The sequence below is a fragment of the Arvicola amphibius genome, chromosome 10 (assembly GCF_903992535.2).
Source record: "Arvicola amphibius chromosome 10, mArvAmp1.2, whole genome shotgun sequence".
In the NCBI taxonomy this organism is placed as follows: Eukaryota; Metazoa; Chordata; class Mammalia; order Rodentia; family Cricetidae; genus Arvicola; species Arvicola amphibius.
This window is the reverse complement of record NC_052056.1, coordinates 79669816-79694439: the sequence shown is the minus strand read 5'-3', so window position 1 is coordinate 79694439 and position 24624 is coordinate 79669816. Positions and strand designations below refer to the sequence as shown.

Genomic DNA, 24624 nt, shown 5'->3' with positions numbered 1-24624 from the left:
CTCGCCTCTGCTCTTGAGTGTTGGGATCAAAGGTGTGTGCTTACCACTGCTGCCCAGGCTATAGACTTTTTGAACATGAATTTTTTCCCTGGCTAACTATAATCCTCCCTCAAGATGCTCAGCAAACTGGGCTCCCAATCAACCCAGTCATGATGGCTGGACATAGACAGCACATAGCACAGTCTAATAGCTAAACTGTGATGTGTTGCAGGCTAGGTGTTTTGAACTCATTTGTTTGTTTGAGATAGCATCTCTGTAGCCCAGGATAATCTGGAACTCTTTATGTAGCCCAGGTTGACCTTGAACTCCTGATCCTCCTGACCCCACTTCCTCAATGCTGAGATTATGGGGTATCCACCACAAGAAAGTAAACTTTCAATGCATTCTTGATTTGTGATACTTCCAAGCTAAGAGAGGGTTATTGACCATGCTCCCATAAGACAAGGAGCTTATATTATATATAGAAATATCTATATTTAATTAAAAAATATCCTGTGTTTAGTGGCTCTACCTCTGTGAATTTCTCAGTAAATCAAAGATACAAAGTGTGGCATTGTTTGTAATCTCACAAGATTGGAAGCTACCTAAACATCACTCACAAAATATTCTTTAAATGAAAGTGTACATGTGGTCAGTGGAACACAGAGTAGCTCCCCCCACCTCCTCCCTCCCAGACAAGGTTTCTCTGTGCACCTCTGGCTGTCCTGAAGCTCGATCTATAGGCCAGATTGGCCTGGAACTCACAGAGATACACCTGCCTCTGCCTCCCGAGTAAAGGCCAGCGCCACCATCACGAGGCTAGTGAGTGGAGACACCTTCCTGTAGACTCAAGATCTCCCACAAAATTCAAAACATTTTTTGCAAGGCAAAATTGTTTACTTCTGCAGAAGCAGGTTGCCTCACCCATGCTGAACAAGCGACCACATCCTGAGAGAGGCCCGGCTGGTTTTTTTGAGGGTCTCACTCTAATCATGGCTGGCTGGAACTGTTATCTAGACCACCAGGTTCTAGAGTTCTGCTTGCTTTGGCTTCCAAAGGCTGGGATTAAAGGCCTGATGGGTATTTATTCCGGAAAAACAAAGGGTTCTGCGTCTCCCTCTGATTGGTCAGAACTGGCCTCACATTCAGACCTGATTGGCTAATACAGAACTACACAGTTTGCAGAGAGACATGAAATTTGAGCACATCTTTGCTTTCTGGAAGTGCGCAGCACCCCACGCCCGAAGAATCTCAATTTCTGCTAAGAAGCTCCTTTACAATTTCTCCTAACCGTGCTCTCAGTTTCCCAGATACCTTTGCACCGAAGGTTGGTCATGTGACCGACTGTATGGTCCTTAAATACTTTTCCCTCCAGTTTTGCGCTAACCATGCTGAGCCCCAGAAAAATATTAGCTGTCCTAAACATTAGCAATGCTAAAATCAGAGGCACACAAGGAAACGCGCCCAGACCCCTTGTCTAGCTCCTGGGATTTCTCTCTTACAGCGCCAGTGACAATATACTGCGAGTCAGCAGAATAGAGCGAAGCTCACGTGCTGCAGTCTCCTGCCTGGTGCTTCAGAAATGGTCGGGGCCTCAGCTTTCAAGGGCTCCGCCCATTTCTTGGGCTCCCGTTTCAAAACACTTCTCATTGCACAGCCCTCATCCTCTCTTTAGCCTACTGCTGCCTCCATTTGGTTGAAGGACACACAAGTGGTCAAGCGTCCGCGTCCCTTTCTGGCCAGTGCCCAGTCCCAAGTTGTCCACAGAATATCCGCATTCGTGAAATCCGGGGACGACTTTAGGAGCTGGCTCAGGCCGCTCCCGGGTTCTGCACGACTCCATTTCTGACTTGGCTTGCAGAGCCTGGGTCGCACCCCGCAGGTCATTGGGGGTGCTGAGGCTCTCCCGCCCCGCCCCCGTGTTGCCACCGCCTATTGGCGGGCTCCGGGGGCGAGGCGAGGAAGTCGGTCTACAGCACTGCACTCTCCCAGGCTGGTCTAGGCTCCTCTCGGCTCGGCTCGGCATAGCTCGGCTCAGTTCAACTCCACTCATTTCAGCTCTGCTTAGTACAGCATGCTGCGCGCCGCACTCACCACTGCCCGCCGCGGGCCGCGCCTGAGCCGCCTGTTGTCCGCCGCCGCCACCAGCGCCGTGCCGGCCCCCAACCAGCAGCCTGAGGTCTTCTGCAACCAGGTGAGACTCGCTGTCGCTCTGCAAACCCCTGGACTGGACCGAGCGGGCGACGCGGCCTCAGTTTCCCCTCTCAGCGATCTTTGCGCATGCTTTTCCCTGCCTATATGGCCGCACCGTGTATCCTCCCGGCCCGGGACAGTCGTGGGCCTCTATCCGCCATCGGTGCAGCCGCGGTGGGTGTTGTGGAGTCTGCTCCCGGCCCGCCTGGTCCTGTGTTCACCCAGAAGGCCCAGGCGTCCCAGCTCCTCTCTAAGATACCTCCCATTCTCCCCTACCCGTCTTCCACAGACCTAGGCCAGGGTTTTAGAAGGAAAAGCTGTGTCAGGACGCACTGTGGCCGTTCTTAACCCAATCAGGACTTTGGAGTGTTGTCTTAGTTTTTTGGAATCATATAAAAAGAAACTGGTTGTGAAGTATTCCTTTTGTTTGTGCAACAAGTGGGACTTGGCTGCCCTCTTCTGTAGAATGGGAAGGCATTCAGGGCAGTTCTGATGGGTTATTTTGAGGCAGGATCTCATTGATCTCATTTTGTAGCCCAGGCTGGTCTGGAATTCTCCATCTTCTTGCCTCAGCCACTCCCACCCCACTTTGTATTCGCACAAGCCATGCAAACCCTACCACCCAGCTACACCCTCCGCTCTTCAGTCCCCTCTACTTTGAGATAGGGTCTTACCAAACGGCCCAGGCCCAGGCTGTCCTTAAACTTGAAGGATCGCAACATCAAAAAGAATCGAAATGACCACAAGAGGAGGCACCTGATCGATAGCTTTGTTCCTCATGTTCACCTGAAGCCACGGCAGAATCTCAGGTCCTCATAAGTGCTCAGACTTGGATCGGTTTGGAGTGTGGGTTGCAGGAGTGGAGTGAATTCTCCCCGGTGGCTGGCTTTTCTTTACCACCATTTTGAAATCACAGGAATCACACGTTCGCTGTAGGAATGCGTGCCATTGACCAGTTTACAACTGAGCAACTTACTGCGCACCCCTCAAGAGCATTGTTAAGGCTTGTGGCCTTGCTTGGTTCTTTGCTTTTATGAGCTTGTGTGGGAGACAGTGTGCTGGCTACCTGCCACTTTTGTCCCTAAACTCTGTCTCCTTGAACACTGTGCTTGGTTTATCTTTCTGGGCCTGTACACTCAGCTGCTTTTCAGTCTTTTTGAGAACACGAACTCTCTGCCCTGGGGCAGTACCTGGAGGGAACGCTAGAAACTGCTGAACATTGATGTGATATTATTGCAAACTCTGTTGCCAGGGACACCAGGGCTTGGAAGCAGTAGCTCTGGGTTCTATCTGTATTGTGCTCCTGGATATCTCTATGGCAGTTACTAGGGCCACTTGCCCCAAGGAGCTGCCAGTGTGGCCTCAAGGTTGCTTCTGCAGACACTGGGCTTGCTTCCAAGGGCACCTGCAGGGCCTGGGCATCCCAGGGGGATGCTCTTCTTCAAGCTTCTTGGGTCCCATCTGGATGGGGTCATGACCTCACCATCTTGCCTAAGCAACACTAGTTGAGTGATTGTGGTTGGGCCCATCTTCCTGGAGCTCCCTTGCCTCTTGTCCTGGGAAGGACCATAGGGTAAATTTGTTGGGTAAGTGATGAAGACTTTAGGTGGCTTGCTTCACCTTGCCCAGAACAGATGCATGGGCGTGGCTTTCAAACAAGCACATTTTACCCACATGTTAATTTCAGATTTCAGGGACTGAAATTGACACCTTTGTCAGTGAAACTAGTTTTCACATTTTATTGTTTCCTTGTGGACTTGGAGAACAGTTAAGGTCTAGAAATGCAACTTCAACACCAAGGGTATATGTATGGCTTCATGCATCATCCTCACCAGTTCTATGTGCCAGTAACAGTAATGAATGTGAAAACCAGGTAGGATGCTGGCACCTTTAATCCCAACACTTGAGATGTAGAGGCAGGGGGACCAGGGGTTCAAGGGGGGACAGAAAAGTCTGCCTACACCCTGCCTTAGAAATAGGGAAAGAGTCTAAGACTTGGGTGGGCTCAGTTGTTAGAGGGTGAGACTAGGGGTGAGCTCGGAAGAGTGTGAGACTCGGGTGGGATCAGTTGGTAGAGTTTTTGCCAACCATGCAGGAAGCCCTGGCTCTGAGCCCCAGCAATACATAACCCAGATGTCGTGGTGTGAGCTTTTTCAATCCCAGCATTCGGGAGGTGGAGGAGGAGGCTCAGAAAGTCAAGGTGACTATCAGCTGCATAGTGAAGTCAGCCTGGGTTACAGAACCCATCACAAAAGGAAAAACAATAACGAAGGGATGTGTGAATCCACGTCACATTTAACTGCTAGCCTTGCCTCTGTTAGTGGGATTCTTTATTTATCCAACAGATGCTTCCTGAAGTCTCCAGGCCCAGCTAACAACATTCTAGATCCCCTGCCTTAGGATGTGCATGAGTAGGAAGAAGAGACAAAGACCTAAGGCAAAAGTGCAACATGGAACAAAGCCGGGACGTATGTGCAGGGTCAAGTCACACCCACATCATAGGGTTGTTGTGAGGACAAAGTGGGGTGCTCCTCAGCCCTTACAGCTGTGTATGAGCTCGGACCACAGCCCTATCGTTGAGCCTACAGTGCTGATAATTTCCTTATAGACTAGGGCCATGGCTCAGTGGTAGAACACTGGCATCAGCCTTTTGTTGTGTAAGTGCTGAAAACTTGGGGTTTGTGTTTAAGAGAGTGAACTAGCCCTGGCGGTGGCTCACACCTTTAATCCCAGCACTCGGGAGGCAGAGACAGGTGGATCTCTGTGAGTTCAAGGCCAGCCTGGTCTACAGAGTGAGTTCCAGGAGGGCCAAGACTACACAGAGAAACCCTGTCTCAAAAAAAATTATAGTTATGAAGTAGCAATGAAATGATTTTATGGTGTGGGGGGGGGCTGGGGTGTCACCACAACATGAGGAACCGTTAAAGGGTCAGTCAGCGCTAGGAAGGATGAGACTCGTTGTAGGGTGAGGCCTGGTGCTTTCCTGGGTGGTTAGGGAAGGGCAGGAAACACCTGTGTGGGTAAGGGTACAAAGAGACTTTGGCTGTATTTTATTTGTTTAAAAATGCATTTGCTCTAAGCAGGTAGTAAAAGACAAAGAAGTGGGAGCAGTCTCAGTACACGGGCTGTAGAAGCAGGAGATTCAAGACTTCAAGACCAGCCTGCTCTGCTGAACTCAGCCAGCCTGGGCTGGTGAGAGTAGCTCAGAAGGGGGGGGGGGACTGGGGAGAAGAAGATGATGGTGCTAGTGATGATGATAGACCTCTGATTAGATAGATACTCTGCCCAAAAAGATCATCACTGTCCACAGAATGAGAGCTGGGCTAACCTGGGATACAGAGTGAGACCCTGCCAAAACAAAACAAAACACCATGGACTATATGAACTGTCTCGCCACTGATTACCTTGGTTTATTCCTGAGTCTCCAGAACCTCATAGAAAGGTCAGGGTGACCCACAGAGCCTGGAGATGTCTTTAGCAACCAGTGTTTTTAAAAACTATGGACCAGGGGGGATGGAGAGATGGCTCAGTGGCTAAGAGCATTGCCTGCTCTTCCAAAGGTCCTGAGTTCAATTCCCGGCAACCACAGACCTTTGAAATCAGCAGGGAGGAGCCACATTTGTACTTCTGGCACTGGTGCCACGCTTGGCAAGTAACTGCCCTTGAGTAAATATTGAACTTACAAATGGTTGTTGTTTATGAAAGTAGCCATGGTTTTGTACCAAAGAAGCCAGGGATAGGATTACTTCCCAGGGACTTGATGTATCTGGGACTTGACATGATGGCTCACAACCATCTGTAATGAGATCTGGTGCCGTCTTCTGGCCTGCAGGCATACACACAGACAGAATATTGTATGCAGAATAATAATAAATAAATAAATATTTTTTTAAAAAACACCTATGGACTAGAAATAGTTGCATGTAACCTGTCTGCTTGAATCCATTGAGCACGCTTGAGCTGCAAGGTGGCTGGGCTGCCGTCATGTTTGTGGTGGGCAAACTGAGTCCATACTGTGTGGGTGTGCGTCTGCTGCAGTGCCTGCTCTAGTAACAACCCCGATTGCCGACCCTTACTACCTCTCTGGTCCTGGACTGAGAGCTCTTTCCCGAACCTTCCCATCTGCTGGTTTGTTTTTTTCTGAGACAGGGTTTCTCTGTGTAGCCCTGGCTGTCCTGGAACTCGCTCTATAGACCAGGCTGGCCTCCAACTCACAGAGATCCACCTGCCCCTGCCTCCTGGGTACTGGAACTAAAGGCCGTGTGCCACCACCACCCAGTGCCTCTACTGTTCTTTTTTTTTTTTTTTTTTTTTTTTTTGGTGACAAACCTCTACTGTTCTTTAAGGCAGTCAGTCACTGTTGCTATCCCTACACCAAAGGTGAGAACTGGGGCTCAGGAGGGCCTTAGGCTATAGGTTTGAAACCAGGCTTTGGTCTCCGCTCTGCCTATCTTGAATTCATGTGTGTTACCTCATGATTAGACCCTCTGGGTCAAAAAAGAAGTAAATATTCAAGGAAACATTTGATCAGACCTTTGAAATCAGCAGGGAGGAGCCGCATTTGTACTTCTGGCACTGGCACCACGCTTGGCAAGGAACTGCCCTTGAGTAAATATTGAACTTACAAATGGTTGTTGTTTATGAAAGTAGCCATGGTTTTGTACCAAAGAAGCCGGGGATAGGATTACTTCCCGGGGACCTGATGTATCTGGGACTTGACATGAGCAGAATGTGAGAACAGTCAGATGGTGGTGGCGTACGCCTCTAATCCCAGCACTCAGGAGGCAGAGGCAGGCGGATCTCTGTGAGTTCGAGGCTAGCCTGGTCCAGAGTGATTTCCAGGGCAGACTCCAAAGCTATACAGAGAAACCCTGTCTCAAAATAAAACAAAACAAAAAAAGTGTGAGAACAGATGGGGAGGTGGTGGTGGAATGGGCCAGGGTCAGGGGTCATGGTGAGAGAATTGCTGGCTGTTGAGCACAGGGACAAATTAAAACGTCAATATCCTCATGAAAGCTCCAAAATAGAACTAACTCCCTCTCCCCCAAGTGGTGACAATAAATACAGCAGTATCAAAAGCACTGGTCCTGGGGCAGGCAGAATAGGGGAGGACAGGGGTCAAGTGCCAGAACAGCTCAGGGAAGTCTGTGGCTTGGGGGTGGGGTTGGCTCCCCTTAGCCTTGACCACAATGTAGCGGCGGTCGGCGGAGTTTGGAAATAACCAAAAATAGTCCTTTTAGAATGAAACAGTTTTAATAAAAGGAGAATAAGGGAACTTACAGAGCCAAGGGTCCAGCGAAGCAGAGGGTAATGGGGGGGGGTCGGGGGGGGGGGGGGGAGAACAGGGCCAACCTTCCAGGACCCGGTCCTTTTTAAAGGTACCTTTCTCCCCTGGGGCAGCCACGCCCCTGAACGAAGGGATTGGGCCAGCTGCCCCAACACCACAAGCTAACCCTAGGAAGTTCTGGATGTTAAGAATGTGGATATGTGTGGCATTCTGTGTTTATCTGGAACTTGACTCCTTGGGATTTTGCAATATCAAAAGGTAACATGAGGTGCCCACTGGACTGGTTCCATAACTGCTATTTAAGAAGCAGATGAATGCTTGTCCAAGGTTCTGGGCCTTGGGTTTGATTATAGCTCAGGGGGTGAGGGAGGGGGCAGAGTAAGGAAATGTGGGTGAGATTGGGCATGGCTGATATGTGCTGGGCACGGTGATACCCAAGAGGCTGAGACAAGAGGATTGTTAGTTTTGGGCCCTCCAGAATCATGGGCTTTCTAGGAGGCCTTCTTTGAAAGGGATTCCCAGGATGGCAGCTGTGTGCCATGGGAAACCAGGCCGCCTTCCACCTACAGAACTACATACCCAGGTTTCCTTGGAACTGTGTGCCTCACCCGAGTCTCCATGTGTGAGGCAGATACGTTGCTGTGGTAAGAAACACAAAGACTGCCATTGGAAGTTGATGGAAGCTAACACCCCTTCAACCCTTCTGTCCGTCCTGCAGGGACTGTGATCCACCTCCTGGGTCCTCCTTGCTGGGACACTCGTGCTTCCATTGGGAAGTCAGTCATGGGCCCTCTCCCTCTTGGGATGGTACTGATAGTGCCTGCTTCTGGAATGAAACCACCCTTGGGTGACCCATATGCCGATGAGGCCTCCTGCTTGTCCCAGCGTGGTGTTCACTGGCAGCTATGGGCGAGGGGCTCTTGAGAAGGGGGTGGGACTAGAAAGCACCAGTGTCATTTGTATTGTGGAATGTGAAAATGAAATTGTTGGCTCTTTTAGTTTAAAAACAAAGCAAATTTGGAGCCAGCAAGATGGCTCAGTGGGTAAATTGCGGCTGAGCCTGATGCCCTGAATTCAGTCCACAGAACTGACTCCCGAGAGTTGGTCCTCTAACCGTGACTCACACACAGTTAATAAAAACAACTGACAAAACAACCCAGAAAGGTGGGTAAGACCCAGCACTCGGGAGGCAGAGGCAGGCAGATCTCTGAGTTCAAAGCCAGCCTGGTCTACAGGTTGAGTTCCAGGACAGCCAAGGCTACACAGAGAAATCCTGTCTCACAAAACAAAACAAAAAGCACCAACTTGGAATTCTTTCTAAAAGTTTCCTGCTTCCACAGGTCACAGCTACTGAGAAATATAATTAGTCTTTTATTGGCCCCAGGGTATATGATAGCTGCTTGTATATATGGCTGGAATAATCTGTCCTCTGTCAGGCCTGCGATTCCAGAGTCCACTCATCTTGCTCAAAGCCCTGGCAAACCTAGCCACAGCTCCTGTGTCTTCCGCCCCAGGCCACTACCATGGCTCTCTGGCCTCCATTTGCCAGGTGGAGAAGGCCATGCTGTCTGTCAGCTGGCTTCTCAGGAACCCACCCTAACCATCCTGCCTTGGAGATGATGGGCAATGGCTATGGCGACATTGCAGTCAGGACCATGGCCTGGCCCATCTGTACCGGGGAAATGCTTAAGGTGCCTCAGCTCCCTGCCTGTGGAATGAGGCCTAGGACAGAGCAGTTACCAAATAGAAAGGCTGCTGTCCCCAGGCCTATGCTGTGTGGTAGCGGCTCTGGCTTACTCCAGGCCCCTTGCTCCCCAGTAAGTAACTCCCAGCGATTGGAGCTTTGAACCCGCTGCCCCCACCCCTGTCCTTTGCCCCTTTAGCAGTTCTGCTGCCACACCTCAGGTCTCCCCTTCCCTCCCCACCTTTTCCAGACAACCTCAAATCTCTCTCTCTCTCTCTCTCTCTCTCTCTCTCTCTCTCTCTCTCTCTCTCTCTCTCTCTCTCTCTCTCTCTCTCTATTTTTGAGGTAGGGTATCACTATGTAGAACAGGTTGGCCTCGAACTCACAGAGATCCTCCTGCCTCTGCCTCTCAAGTGCTGGGATTAAAGGTGTGCACCATCACATATAGCCTAGTTTTCTTTAAGATTTACTCTTTGCGTTTGCGCCAGGATTAAGGGCATGTACTACCAACACCTAACCCTCTGGGTCCCCTTTAACTGTGCCCCTGATTTCCCCTTAGTTTCACCACAGCCTGTGCTTGCTCACTGGGCTCCTCCTCCTCAGGATTTCAGCTCTGAGAGGCCAAGGCTTTGCTGTTTTGCCCCGTGTCTGCACGGGTGGTGGCTCTGGCTCTCACTAGAGCTTACAGGATGCCGGGAGAGTGTCTGTGAAACCCCAGTGGTTTTGCTTCAGATTCAGACTGTTACCTCCCAATCTGTGTGTTCTAGAAGAGGAAATGGGAGCTAGGAGAACCTCCTTTCTGCCATGATGACTGGATTCAGCATTTTATGTAAGGCAGGCCTTGGTTTGGGGCCAGGAGGGCTAGGAGCCTGGACTCTGACCTTTTGTGGTTCTGAGGCATTCTTCTGGAAGCAGGACTGTGTGAGAGCACTCTCCCCTCTTGGCTCCTAGTGTTTGCAGTGGGATGATGAGAGGGGGTTGGCAAGGAAGAAATGGGGGCCCTGAGCTCAGGAGTCTCTGATTTCATCAGCCAAGAAGAAAGGACAGGTTGGTGACAGTCATTGTAACAGACCGGAAGAATGACACAGCATATTCCAGACTTAGCCTCAGCTCAGGGACAATGTAGGGAGTGGCGTGGCGGGGCATGTATTTGGGTGTCCACTTAGTCTGACCAGCCCACCGCCCTCTCCCTGTCTCTCCCCTTCTCCGCCCCCACCCCTCGATTTCCTGATGTTTACAAACTACTCATGAGAATCTTTTCAGGGTAAATTCATGGAGTATCTGTCATGCCGGGAGAGCTGAGAAGCTGGGAGATTCTTGGTCTGTGATCTTTAGTTGTAGATAGCTGCCCCATCTAGGGTGGCAGCAAGAGACAGCCTGTGGCCAGCTCCTGGCAAGGAACTGCACATCTGTTGTCTCCGTGACTCCTCATACATTCCCCAGAGGTATTGGGTCAGACTTCTGAGACTCATTTCCCCGTTTCCCAGTGCGAGGCAGGTATACTCCAGTCCACATCTGTCTGAGACTCACTTGCCCGTTTCCCAGTGTGAGGCGGGTAGACTCCAGTCCATGTCTGTCTGAGACTCACTTGCCCGTTTCCCAGTGTGAGATGGGTAGACTCCAGTCCACAGGTGCTGGGGCTATGCACATGAGCCTCCATGCTTAGTTTTTAAAGGCGATCCTTTGGGAACAAGTGCTCTCACCTTGCAGACAGACCTGGACTATGACTGGACACTGTAGTTGGAAGTGGGCCAGTAATGAGGCGTTGGCATCCTAAAAGCTTGGGTTTAAGTCCCTGGCTCTGTGTGAATGTGAGCCCAGAGCCAAGCTTCCCCGTGCCCTGGTGGCCTCCTGTGTCTGTTGGAACAGATGGAATTCTGGTGCTGATACTGACAACTGTTCTGGGAATGTAGGCTGTGGAGTGTAGACAAGGAGCAGGGGACAGTGGGAAATCAAGCGGCTTCTCCTTGCCCTCTAGCCTGGCTCTCTGGTGCCCTCCCTCCCTAACTCCTCCCTGTACCACCGTGCCATGTAGGGATCCCTGAGTCTGTGCCACCCATACCCATCCCTGAGTCCTCTTCTGCATTACCTCAGATCCTCACTTCCCCTCACTTCATATTGAACCAAGAGGAAGAGGAGAGGTCGCACCATGCCCAGGGGCCCAACCTGGCATGGCACAGGTGACCTGGAACCCAGCTCTGAGGTTTTAAGTCTGAGTCTCACACCCAAGTCCCTTACTGGGAACTATACAGGTCTAGGATTAAAGTAACAAATTACTTAAGATGAGTATCAGTGGATACGAAATGACACACGCATAGCTTGACAGTCTAGATCATGTTTACACATGCCTGGCCAGATTCCAGCAGTGACTAGCTCTGCCTTGCAGTGAGAACAAGTGAATGGTGCAGAAAGCTTGGCCTCCCGGGATTCCTAATCACCCACTGCAGTTAGCATGGGCACCTGCCCCATGCCAGGCTGCTGCCAGGGCACCTTAGGGAGGGGAATTGCAATGGGCTCTGCCCTGTAGGTGAGGAAGAAGGCTGGAATTACAGAAGTCCCTGACCCTGGGGACAAAGCCAGGAACAAATGTTTGAGTCTTCAGTCCAAATTCTGCCTCCAGCCCACATCTTTGATCACTGACGTGGGCCATTATCCCTCTCTGGGACAGTGCCTGGCCTGGAAATTATTCATAGTGCGTGCTGCAGAGCTGAGTGGATACGCTAAGAGTCCTTCGCTTGTGCAGTCTAGAGTGAGGATGGCTAGCTGGGCCTGGTGGCGCACGCCTTTAATCCCAGCGCTCAGGAGCAGAGGCAGGCGGATCTCTGTGAGTTCGAGGCCAGCCTGGTCTACAAAGTGAGTTTTAGGACATCCAGGGCTACACAGAGAGACTCTGTCTCAAAACAACAACAGAAATAATAAAGAAGATGGCCACAAGTGTTTTCTTGTTCTTCTAAGGGAAAGTGGATGTCTCCGACCCTGGACCGGGTATGTGACACATTCTCAACTATAGACTTCAGTGTCCACTGCAGTTTCTGAAGCTAGGCTCGGGGAACTCTCCCAGCCTTCTTCTGGGTTTGAGGTTTTGAATTGGAATCCGCAGCCCTTTGCTGCTGATCTTTGTCTCCTCGTCTCCTCCATGTTTGCATGAGTTTTTTCCTTTTTCTCTTGAGGTGGTCAGTGGAGTTGAGAGCTGGCCTGAGAACGTTTTCTCACTCTCATTGCAGATCTTCATTAACAATGAGTGGCATGACGCCATCAGCAAGAAAACGTTCCCCACCGTCAACCCTTCCACGGGAGAGGTCATCTGCCAGGTTGCAGAAGGGAGCAAGGTGAGACCCGGTGACTTTCTAGCGGTGCTTCTTGGGTAGGATCTCATTCTGTAGCCCTGGCTGGCCTGGAACTGTGTCTGTCCTTCCAGCTGTGCCTCAAGTGTGGAGATTACAGGTTATGTGCTACCACACGGCACACAGTTGTTCTATGTGTTTGTATGACTGAAATATGACCACATACGTGTTTAACATCCCTAACTTAAAAACCACCAAGCAGACATTTGAAATATGAGTCTGTGGCAGTCTCCATTACATTAGCGTGCTGGATGGTGGCTGCCTGTCTTTTTTTTTTCTTCTCCCCTTGAGATAGGGTTTCTCTGTGTAGCTTTGGAACCTGTCCTGAAAATAGCTCTGTAGATCAGGCTGGCCTTGAGCTCACAGAGATCCTCCTGCCTCTGCCTCCCAAGTGCTGTGATTAAAGGTGTGCGCCACCACTGCCCCCTGCTGAAGGTAGTGCTCTTAACTGCTGAGCCATCTCTCCAGCCCACTAGGTCCTGTCTAAGAATTGACTCATAAGGTCTCTCACTCCCAATGGCCAGGAATCTCCTTCCCAGAACACCCCCTGATGAGGCCTATGTTTGCTGCTGAGATTTAGGGCTCTGGAGGACCATTTGGGGGTGGTTTCCTGCAGTGGCCCATAATGACCAGCCTGTGGTATGCTTGGGAGTGAGGTGCACAGTACTGGGGAGTGTTTACTGCTGAGGTCTGAGCTTCCAGGGTGGCTGTTTCACAGGAGGACGTAGACAAGGCAGTAAAGGCTGCGAGAGCAGCCTTCCAGCTGGGCTCACCATGGCGCCGTATGGATGCATCCGACAGGGGACGGTTGTTGAACCGACTGGCCGATCTCATTGAGCGGGACCGAACCTACCTGGCGGTGAGTCCTGGGCCCTCTTTCCCTCACTTCCCACGACTGAAGAGGTCCATAGTATCCCCTGATCGTTCAGAGGCCTTGCTGCTCCTAGGTCATAATGGTGTCTGATGGATGGACACTCTTGGAGTTTTCCTATTACCAACCAGAGGAATCTCAGTGTCTGTCCTGATTCAGTGGGTGTGGCCCAGATCTCAGATTTCCGAGGAGGGAGGGAAAGAAGAATGTTTCTCTCACACAGGCCTTCCCTAGTGATCTGCAGGGCCGGTCACCTCCCCTAGGCCCCTCACCCTGGCCACCTGTTGGGAGAACCCAGAGGCAGCCCCTTTCTCTGTGGTGGTAGCCAGAGTGAACTCTCCAGGTGCACCGTGGCATCAGCTCTTTGAACCTTTGGATAAAGTCCTCAACATGGCTGGGCTCCACTGCCCAAGCCAAGCCCGGCTGTGCCCCTTCACTTTTTGACAGCCAAACTTCTTGGAGCCCTGGGACCTTTGCACACACTGCTCCCTGCTGCTGAGGCTTATCACTTCATCCCTGTGTGTCGCCTGCCCCTCCCCAGCCTTCAAAGTTAGTCCTGGTTGGCATTTCCGAGATGAAGCAATAGAGATGTGTTTTCTTCCTAGCATGAGTAGTGGGTATGACTGACAGCTCCGTGTCACCATGCTCTTTCTCTGAAGGCTCTCTCTGCTCGTTTCTACATTCCCTCCAGCTGGATCTGGTAGAGGCCAGAGCTTAGTAATGCCTGGGAAGTGAGTGAAGCTGGCTTTTCTCCTCTCCCTGCCTCACGAGAAGCTGGGGCAGTGGTCCGGAAATGTCCATGACATTCAGTGGTCCAGAGGAGACTCTCACCCTGAGCCCCTTGTCACTGGCCACCTGTTTCTCTTCATTCCTGAGCTAACACGTCTCTGCTGACCTTGCTTTCTTGTCAGGCCCTGGAGACCCTGGACAATGGCAAGCCTTATGTCATCTCCTACCTCGTGGATTTGGACATGGTCCTGAAATGCCTCCGGTATGGGCTCCTGTTCTCAGTTCTGGCCATTGAGAGAAGGGAGGGGGTGATGTTGATGTTGGGAGGTAGACATAGAACCAGAAGGACGCAGAAGACTCTCAGGGACCGGAACCTGTCAACTGTGTCAACTGACCACCAGAACTGGTCCTCTTTGTGTTCTCGTCTGTCTTGAGTATGTTTGATAATTTCTGTGTCCTTGGAACTGGCTGTTATCTGAGGGTCTGATGTGTTGGTCTTTGGTTTTTGGTTGTCCCTGGCTTCCAATGGTCTTTTCTGTCCTCCACTTCACTTTCTGCTTTTAGTCTCTTGAACTGGCCAAAGGGCTCGCCAGTCATTCTCCTTTGTCCTGTTTCTCTCCTGCTGCTACTTTGAGTTTAGTCTGATCATAGACATCTTACTCATCAAAAAGTCAGGGATAATTTGTCTTGGGGTTTGCCCATTGTAGTCAGTAGCGAGAGACAGGTCCCTTTTTTCCTCTTATCTTGCTACACGTGGCTTCTTCAGGGCCAGCCTTCATGTTGCCATCCCTTAGGTAGAATGGCAATGTTCTGGGGGAGGTTCTGCAACCTGCAGAACCTGCACAGGTGGTGTGGACAGACTGGTGCCAACAGTGGCTGGCAGGTGGACACAGTGCCCGAATGGCAGTTGCCCTCCACAGGGGGAGTGGGTCTGGTCATGACTGCCAGGGACAGTGCTGCTGGCATCTGGTGCAGAGTGAGACCCGCAGAGCCAAAGCATCAGACGTGCTGAGGCTGAGAATCCTGGGCTCCACCTGATCAGCTTTGGCAGACCCTATGCACTTCCGGAATCTTCCTTCTACAAACCGCCTCACCTCATCCTGAATCCTCCCTCTTCCTTCTTTCCCCAAGGCATGGCCATTACGTGCCATGAATGCACACTGGCTGTTCCCCAGCCATGATGCTTTTCTGTCACCCGTGTTCCTGTGATTGCGATAATTAACTTCATGAGGTGAGGCCAGTCGGGGAGGTCTGCTGGCCTCCACCAGGTCATACCCATGATCCTCCAGTGCTGGACCGGCACAGCAGACACATGTAAATAAGTCTATATGTTTAGTTAAAAGACTGCATCCCCAGAGAGGTGGTTGAATGAGTGGGAAGTAGGCTCTGGCCATGGACCTACTAGCATTGCAAGTGATTCTGTGGCTCCAAAGTTTAATTATGGCGAGAGGGGTTACCAGTCCTGGTGGTCATCCACTTCTCTCTGGGAATAAGCCAAATGCCAGGGAGGTTATCAGTGCCATCTAGGGCATCTCTCTTTCTGCCAGGCATTGTAAGCTAGACACCAACTAACGCTTGGATTTTTTCTTTTTTTAGCTATTACGCTGGCTGGGCTGATAAGTACCATGGGAAAACCATTCCTATCGATGGCGACTTCTTCAGCTATACCCGCCACGAGCCTGTGGGCGTGTGTGGGCAGATCATTCCGGTGTGTACCAGCCCCTCTGGAAGTCAAAGTTGGAGGGGGGTGAGGCTGGGGGCCAGCCATGCTCATTGCAAAGTAGAGTTCTGCAGGTGGCATTGAAAGGTGACTGGGTGTTGGCTGAGAAAACGAGCTTTGGCAAGTCACCTGGGATGGGGTTAAGTTTGATCCAGCAAAATCATTAATCCCTTTTAAGGCACCGTTCTCCATCTGAACAGTGGCAGGCTATTGAATGTGAGGAAATAATGATTAGGAACTCACAAGGTACCAATAAGTAAGAGCCACCGTCACTTGCTATCAGCCACCTACCTCATCCGTCATCCAAACTCATGATTAAATAGTAGGGGTCTCAAGAGTGGCCCTTCCTACCACCTGCTGTGTCTCTCTGAGGAGGACCTGTGGTCAGTGACTCTTGTTTTGTACAGTGGAACTTCCCACTCCTGATGCAAGCGTGGAAACTGGGCCCAGCCTTGGCAACTGGAAACGTGGTCGTGATGAAGGTCGCTGAGCAGACTCCTCTCACTGCGCTCTATGTGGCCAACTTGATCAAGGAGGTGTGTGGCTTGTTTCTGTTGTGACCTCTAAATATCCTAGCATGGCTTGCTCCTTAACCAGAGGGGAGCTATGCCCTCAGTACCTTAACCAGAGGACTCAGTCCTCAGTACCTTAACCAGAGGAGAACTCAGTCCTCAGTACCTTAACCAGAGAGGTCCCTGCTCCTGTCCCCCACACTGGGGCCTGTGGTACAACCCTCTTTAGGGTGAAAGCTACTCCTCTGGAGCTGTCATCTCCACAGGGAACTCCACAGACAACTTCCTTGTCCCGACTCTAAGGTGGCTCATGCCGTACAGGGTGGCTTTCATTTGCTTGTGTTTCAGGTCCCTGTTGGGGAATAGGGTGTTTCCTGGGAGCAGCAGGCTGACTTCAGGTCTCCTGACTTCCTCTACAGGCAGGCTTCCCTCCTGGTGTAGTCAATATTGTTCCTGGATTTGGCCCTACTGCCGGGGCTGCCATCGCTTCCCACGAGGATGTGGACAAAGTGGCATTCACAGGCTCCACTGAGGTGAGGTGTCTCAGGTCTGCAGCATGGCGGCTCAGGCTCTCCCCACTCAGTGGCTGCTCCCTTCAGAAGAGTCGGGTTCTGTCCCATAACACACCTCCCAGTCGAGGGCAGAACAGGACTGTGACCTCTGTGGTCTGCTGGCATCCCTGGGTGCTGTTAGGAAGGATCAGCATTCTGTGGAATAAGGAGGCCAGGACTAGCTGGCTTCAGAAAGCCCAGGTGCTGGTCCAGGCCTTACCAGCATATCCCTGGGACCCACAAGGTATCCAGAGGCCCTGCTCGTTTCCTTTGAGACCAGGATGGTGGCTTTAACCTTAGCACTCAGGAGGTGGGAGCAGGAAGATCCATAGCTGAAGAAAACTTTAGCTACATAGTGAGTTTGAGGCTAGCCTCAGCTACGTGAGACCCTGCCTCAAAAAAAATCAAAGCAGGGCACACGCCTTTAGTCCCAACACTCAGAAAGCAGAAACAGACAGAGCTCTGTGAGTTCAAGGACTCAGGACTGTCAGAGCTACACAGTGAGATCCTATAAGAAAAAGGAAAAAAGGGAGGAAGGAAGGAAGAAAGGAAGGAAGGAAGGAAGGAAGGAAGGAAGGAAGGAAGGAAGGAAGGAAATCAAAACAGCAATAGTAACCAAAACCAGGATGACAGCGTATGTGTGTACAGTGGAGACAGCTCGGGCAGGGCCTGGGTTCTGGAGTAGTGCCTCAGGGCAACGCAGACTTGCTGTGCAGCCCTGGTGTATTAGGCTTCTCCCCATCATTTGTTTATTTATTTATTTGTTTGCTTGCTTTGAGATAGGATCTCTGCATAGCTCTGGCTTCAAACTCACAGAGATCCATCTGCCTGACTCCCGAATGTAGGGACTAAAGGCACCACCACGGCTTGTGTTAGTTTTCTTTTTGTTGTGACCAAGAACTGACAAGAAACAGGTTAAAGGAGGGTTGGATCATGGCTCAGTTGGTGCCTTTTATGGGGAGGGACATGGCAGCAGCCTGAGGGTGCTTGCTCACATCTGTGCAGAGTAGGGAAACAAGCCAGGAAAATGCCACTCAGGTATAACCGCCCCCCAATGACCCACACTTCCTCCATCTGGACCCAGGTTTCTAAAGGTCCCATAGCACTGCCACCAGCTAGGGACATTTGACAGTCACTGACACTTGGTGAGCCTACCTCCTTGAGCCTCTACGTCCCGTGTGTGAGGTGGTGAGAACCAAGCTGCTCACAGGCTTCCAACCAGGGCGTCCAGCATGACTGCTTAGGGCCGAGTAAGAGTGAATGAATGAGGACCAGGGCTGTCACTGAGCTACTGCATGTTGGAGGGACGGAGACAAGGACCCAGAGAGTCCTTGCACACACTTGCTTAGAAGCAGGAACACATTTCTTTCCAAAAGTGAGCAGGTCCAACCCGGAAATCGCAGACGTCCAAAAGGGGACACTAGTAGTGTAACACAAGGGCGATTTTCAAGCCGCTGTCCTTACCGGGTCCTTCTACACACTGCTCGCCCTCAGTCTCAAGGGTCTCCCTGCAGAGGTGAGTGTGGACCAGCTTTGTGCCAGGCTCTGGGTATGTGGAGGTGAGAAGCTCCCTGTCCTGGCCGTCATAGAGGACACAGCACACTGGGGACAGCACTCAGCTGGGAAAGAGGCCACATCATAGTTTGACTGGGTCCTGCCTCCTCGTTGACTGCCAGGTGACTGGTTGTGGGGCTTGGCCACTCTGAGTCTCTGCTCCCTCATCTCTAGGCCATTCCAGCCTCTGAGAGCATCGGAAGGGCTGACTCCAAGTGCCAGTAGCTGGCATAGGCCAGTTAGTTACTGTCACCGTTGTCTAGAGCCCAGTGGCATCACTGGGAGGTGAACTCTTTGGGTCTCTTGGGATTTGGTGACTCCCTGTGTGGAGGAACAGTTAGCTTTCTTGCCTGCTAATGGCAGATAATGTGTCTGTGTCCCCACAGGTTGGTCACCTAATCCAAGTTGCCGCAGGAAACAGCAATCTCAAAAGAGTGACCCTGGAGCTTGGGGGGAAGAGCCCCAACATCATTATGTCAGATGCTGACAGTAGGTTATGGGGCTACAGGGAAGGGCCCAGACTCCAGCATGACTGATTTGAGGGTCACTGTGGTCTGGTATTGACCTCTCCCTACTCATTCCCTCAGCAGAGCCAGCCTGAGCCCCGTAATGATCGCCCACAGGCCACTAGGCCACCGCACCTCAGCACACCCTCTCCTGCCCTCTCCAGCACTTCCATCCTTCTGTATCTTTCCCCACAAAGGGAAGAAGGTTCCATTTTATTCTGACCAGGCCCTGGCCCCTAGCAGGCACTAAGCCTGACAGTGTGCTCGTGTTGTGTGGGTGAGCAGTGCTGGGGTTAGCGGCCTCTTCTCATGTCACCGGTCTATCTGCTGTCCCCTCTCACAGTGGACTGGGCTGTAGAGCAGGCCCACTTCGCCCTTTTCTTCAACCAAGGCCAGTGCTGCTGCGCTGGCTCCCGGACCTTCGTGCAAGAGGATGTGTATGAGGAATTCGTGGAGCGCAGCGTTGCGCGGGCCAAGTCTCGGGTGGTCGGAAACCCCTTTGACAGCCGGACTGAGCAGGGGCCTCAGGTAAGCCTTCCAGCCACGGCTGGGCCTGCAGCCCAAAGCCAGCAAGGTGAAGCCAAAGGGGCATGGCCCAGAGTTGATGGGGCTGGGTTCGTGTCTCCTCTGCTGGGTACCAGCTCTGTGTCCTGTTGGGGTAAGCATGAGCCTTCATCTGCTTTCTGAGCCCCACATTTATGCAGGGTTCATAAACCTTGGAAGGAGTGCAGATGCCAAATCTGCACAGGACACCTGCTACTGAGCCAGTTGCTAAGCCGTTATTCCCTAAGCCCCTGTGCTTTTGTGTTTCCATTTTGTTAATGTCAGAGTTTAAAGAGAGAAACATTGGCGTGCCTTTCTCTGGCAGTAAAAGGTGCAGGGTCTCTCTTGGGTATTATATTTGCTTCTTCAAGACCTTGGTCCCCTTCCCAGCTACCTCTGGCTTCATGTTCTCTGCCAGAGAGAGGCCTGGCTCTAGCTTCTCCATCACTTTGGTCTCTCTCACAGGTAGATGAAACTCAGTTTAAGAAGATCCTCGGCTATATCAAGTCAGGACAACAAGAAGGGGCGAAGCTGCTGTGTGGTGGAGGTGCTGCCGCCGACCGTGGCTACTTCATCCAGCCCACCGTGTTCGGAGATGTGAAAGATGGCATGACCATTGCCAAGGAGGAGGTCAGTACCTCAGCCATGTCCTAGAAGCTGCCCTTAGCAAGAAGAAGTGGGTGATTTGGTCTAGTGTCTTGACTTTGCCCCAAACTATGGTTTTGAGTCACCTCCTTGCCTAGAGTAAGTTATTTGCAGTGTGATTCTGATACATCACTCTCCACTTCAGCTTGGGGCTTTCCACCACAGGAAGACCATTATATCTTCATAGCCTAGCCCACAGGAAGACTGTTGTTATATCCCATAGCCTTCATAGCCTAGTCCACAGGCATTTGTATTCTGGCCCCTGGAATCATGAATCTAGGAATGGACTCATATGGTCCTTTCCATCATCTTGACCCATGAAAGACTTTGGATGAGGTCCATCGGTGACTCCCCACTATAACTCTGATACCCTTCTCCCCACTTGTCCCAGCTGGGTTAAACCCCCAAGCCGCATGCAAGACAGCATAGTACCACCCTTTTATGTGCTAGTAAGAATGTTCTGGAGGGTCAAGAATGCCTGTGCTTGTTCTCCAGCAGACTGTGACATGGTTTAGTCCCCATGACAACTGAGGCTCATGGGCATCCTCATTACCCTTCTGTCCCCTGTCCCCTCGGAATCAGCCTTTTTTTTTTTTTTTTTTTTTTTTTTTTTTTTTTGTGGAAACCTAGTTCTTCTCAGTGGAGATTAGGACTCCATTTCCCTCCTCCCCACTCACCGTGAACTGTCCTCCCTGGCTCTCAGGCCCCTCTGTTCTGGCTCCATGTATGTGCTGGTTACATGATAGATGGTCACAATAGTCAGTTCCAGCTGGCTCTCAGTAGTCTCTGGGGCAGCGAGCTTTCCACGGAGGTCTTGGTTTCCGAATTTCATTCTCTATCAAATAGCTGGAGTATCTGAAGAAGTGGCCTGTTCTGGAAACTGCGGGAAGAGCAGGAGAAACCACAGGCCATTTTACAGTCACAGCCCAGAGGCCAATCTCTGCCTGTGCCTGGGTTCAATTCTCTGTGCTAAGTTCATATCCTAACATAGCCCCTGCGCTGTGGGACTATTTAGAAATCAGACAACTGTGCACAAAGCACGGGCTGCCTAAAAGGTCCTTAATCACTTCCCTCCCTCTGTGTTTCATTTGTTTGTTTCTTAAAGATTCATTATGTGTACAGTGTTCTGTCTGCATGTCTGCCTGCAGGCCAGAAGAGGACGCCAGACCCCATTACAGAGGGTTGGTTGTGAGCCACCCTGTGGTTGATGGGAATTGAAGGACCTTTGGAAGAGCAGGCAATGCTCTTAACCTCTGAGCCATCTCTCCAGCCCCCTTTGTCTTTCTTGAGCTTGGACTGGAGTGTAGTTCTGTAGTTCTGTAGTTCTGGTCAGGTCTCAGGTTCAACAGTATCCACTGTTCACCATCCGCGAACACCTGACAGCTTCTCTTCCCCCCTCCCTCTCCCAGATCTTTGGACCAGTGATGCAGATTCTCAAATTCAAGACCATAGAGGAGGTCGTGGGGAGAGCCAATGATTCCAAGTATGGGCTGGCAGCAGCTGTCTTCACAAGGGACCTGGATAAGGCCAATTACCTGTCACAAGCCCTCCAGGCTGGCACTGTGTGGTAAGAGCCGCCCAGTAGCTACTCCTCAGCCTAATAAAATATCCCCCAAAGCAGCGTCTTCTGGATTCCCTAGAGCTGGGGCACTAGACCAGGAGCTGTCCAGCCACATCCTCTCCCAGAGCAGGTCCCCCGAAGCCAGAGACGGGCCACCTTTCCTAGCTGTGGGCTGAGAGCACACACAGTTGCTCAGCAGCTGCTTCGCCATCGGTAGGATTAGAGAAAGAACAGATGTGGACTGGGCTGTGTAGAGATCAGCACCCTCAACCTACCTAATGGAGTGTGGGTAACCTTGGCAATGTGATGTTAAATGAAAGAAGCCAAGTGCTACAGGCCATAGACTGACTCTACAGTCCCACAAGGGTGCTCTGTTAGTGGATACTGGGCCTGGAGGGAGGAGGTGAAAAGAGATCATTAATTGGGTGCAGTGTTTCTTTTCAGCATATTACAAATAATTGGGTGTTTTAGTGGGGAAGATTCACCAGGATTCTGAATGTCACACAAACCACCAAGCTGGGCCCTTCTTCAAAAACCACTTTTTAAGCATGTGTGCACATGCCTGTGTGTGCATATGTGCATGTGTGTTTGTGTACAGGGATACACATGACACAGTGTGTGGGGGAGGGCTTTCTGTCATGTGGGTCCCAGGAACTGAACTTGGTTGCCAGGCTCGGTAGCAGACCCTGCACCCACATGACAAGCCATGTCACCACCCTGAGCCACATGGTTTTAAATGCTGAATTTTCATTTAAATTTTAATAATTTTTTTACATTTTTGGTTGTGAGCCTAGCTGAGCCATCTATCCAGCCCTAAATTTTAATAATTTTTAACTTAGGAGAAGGGGAAAGCCCTAGCTCCTATTAGCCAAGATGACCCATTCAGATTGGAAGCTGGTACGTGTGTGTTAGTGCCCCTCTGTGACCATACGTGCATGGACGAGGCTGACACAAGTGTCTCACGTGGCCTGCCCTAGCCCCTCCATGTCCCATTCTCCACATGAGATTGTGGAGCATGGAAGGGCCTGGAATGGCACACAGCCCCTCACAGCAACCTGTGTTCTCATCTCCAATAACAGGATCAACTGCTATGACGTGTTTGGAGCCCAGTCCCCATTTGGGGGCTATAAGATGTCGGGGAGCGGCAGGGAGCTGGGCGAGTACGGCCTGCAGGCCTACACTGAAGTGAAGACGGTAAGCGTGTGAGGGCACCTGCAGCCTGGCCTCTCCTGTCATGCTCACGTTTCTCACTGAAGCCAGAGCCATCACAGAAGAGGTTAGACACAGTCTCTAGGGTCTTACCCCACCAGGCCCACACGGTAATTTGCCAAGGAGTTGATTAGCCTGAGAGAAGGCAGGACCCCGGTTGGAGGAGTCAACAAGATGGCTTCCAGCAAGAGGCGTGAACAGGCACAGCTGCCAAGCCACCCTTGTCCAGTTCTCCTCAGGGTCGTAGGTCAGAGGGTAACAGAAGGAAAGCCCATGTGAACTCAGTGCCCTGTGTGTTAGTGTCTCCCGCCACAGAGTGCAGATTCTTTTTAAAGTGGCCTGTCACACACATATGGGAAACGGACAAAAACTAAAATAAATGGAGGAAGAGCCAAATTTGAGAACACTTTGTACCTACAAACTGAGATACAGTTGTGTGCTCTTCAGGCCTTTCTCTGCTGTGACTGCTGTGGCTGCAGCCTTGGCCTCTTCCTCAGTGTTACCCTGTGGGAGGCCCCTTGTGTGGGGTGGGGAAGGGGAAGGCTTTACGGTGCTGGATGTTACAGATTCCTGTCCTCAGCATACCAGAGTCTACTAAACTGTGGTTGTTCCCAAAGTCCAAGAAAGGGCCTCCAGACACTGCCAGATGGTGGGAAACTAGAAAAGGGACAGGGTGTGATCTCCCACAGAGGACAGCCTGCTGCCAAGGAGAAAGAAGACGGGCTGTTGTCACCAAGGGGACCTGCTAGCACTTGCCAAATGTGAAGAATAACTGCTTCTCTGAACCCTTCACAGGTCACGGTCAAAGTGCCACAGAAGAACTCATAAGGAGCAAGCCAGCTTCCTCACCCAGCACCAAGCATACTCGCCTCCAGAGAGAAACCCTTCACCAAAATGTCGGCCAAGAAAGTCAGAGCTTGATAAACAGGGCAGGCCAGTGGGGCAGTTTGTCTGGAAAACCCCCTATAAACTGGGTCAGAGGATGGAGCTCACGCAGAACGCTTGCCCAGCACATGCAAGACCCTAGGTTCCAACCCCATGCTGCAAATGAGCAATAAAAACCCACTGATCAAGGCTGCAGGGTTGTTCTCTAAGAAATAGATTCTGTGTCGTGACTCCATTGCTGTCTAATTTGCCCCCTTCAGCGGAGAAAAGACCACTGTAAGAACTGCAATAGCTCCTATGGGATATTAGCACCTCACCTCATGTCCTAGACAAAAAGTCAAAGCAGGACCGCTCTCAATTCCCGGATGCCTCTTCCTCCTGTCACTAACCCAGGGACATGCCCAGCACGAGGCCGGAGTGTCTCCACTGTTTGCTGGGGCATCCTTACTCCCCTTAACATTCAGGAAGTTCACACTGGCCTGTTTCACGGGAGACGGAGTGGGTAGCTGACTCCTGTTTACTCCTTTCCAGGGTGGCCCAGTCAGCCTTCTGCCAAGCACCTTGTGGCTCAACATTGCTCCTAGTGACTGCTGACCTGGGGTAGAGTCAGCAAAAAGGCAGCTTCCAGAAGTTGCTTTGATTTCCCAGGCTGCTCTGCAGCCTCCTCAGGGCAGAGTGAAGGACGGTGTGTGTAAGTGCAAGAGCTGCCACACACACACACACACACACACACACACACACACACACACGGAAGCAGGAGGATGTGGCTGTGAACAGCTGGAGATGGCTGCTGGTGGCCAGGGATGGCAGTTTTTCAGACAGTGAGAAGAGAAATGGTGGTGAATATGAGC

At 51.3% G+C, this 24624-nt stretch overlaps 1 protein-coding gene across 1 annotated transcript; it reads left to right on the top strand.

Annotated features, from left to right (window-relative positions):
* The first annotated feature begins 1933 nt into the window (after positions 1-1933).
* On the top strand, positions 1934-23962 carry Aldh2 (aldehyde dehydrogenase 2 family member). Its single transcript, XM_038344812.2, has 13 exons — positions 1934-2173; positions 12368-12472; positions 13206-13346; positions 14270-14349; positions 15684-15795; positions 16215-16343; positions 16739-16852; positions 18811-18913; positions 19274-19458; positions 19939-20103; positions 21528-21685; positions 22759-22873; positions 23684-23962. The coding sequence occupies exons 1-13, from the start codon at positions 2054-2056 to the stop codon at positions 23714-23716; spliced, it is 1560 nt and encodes a 519-aa protein (XP_038200740.1). The 5' UTR covers positions 1934-2053; the 3' UTR covers positions 23717-23962.
* The last annotated feature ends 662 nt before the right edge of the window (positions 23963-24624 follow it).

Bases quoted from the DNA above. Each gene is read 5' to 3' on its own strand.
- Aldh2 (XM_038344812.2), top strand. From the start codon at position 2,054: ATGCTGCGCGCCGCACTCACCACTGCCCGCCGCGGGCCGCGCCTGAGC. The intron at 12,473-13,205 runs GTGAGACCCGGT...GCTGTTTCACAG, and splicing joins AGGTTGCAGAAGGGAGCAAG to GAGGACGTAGACAAGGCAGT. The intron at 19,459-19,938 runs GTAAGCCTTCCA...TCTCTCTCACAG, and splicing joins GGACTGAGCAGGGGCCTCAG to GTAGATGAAACTCAGTTTAA.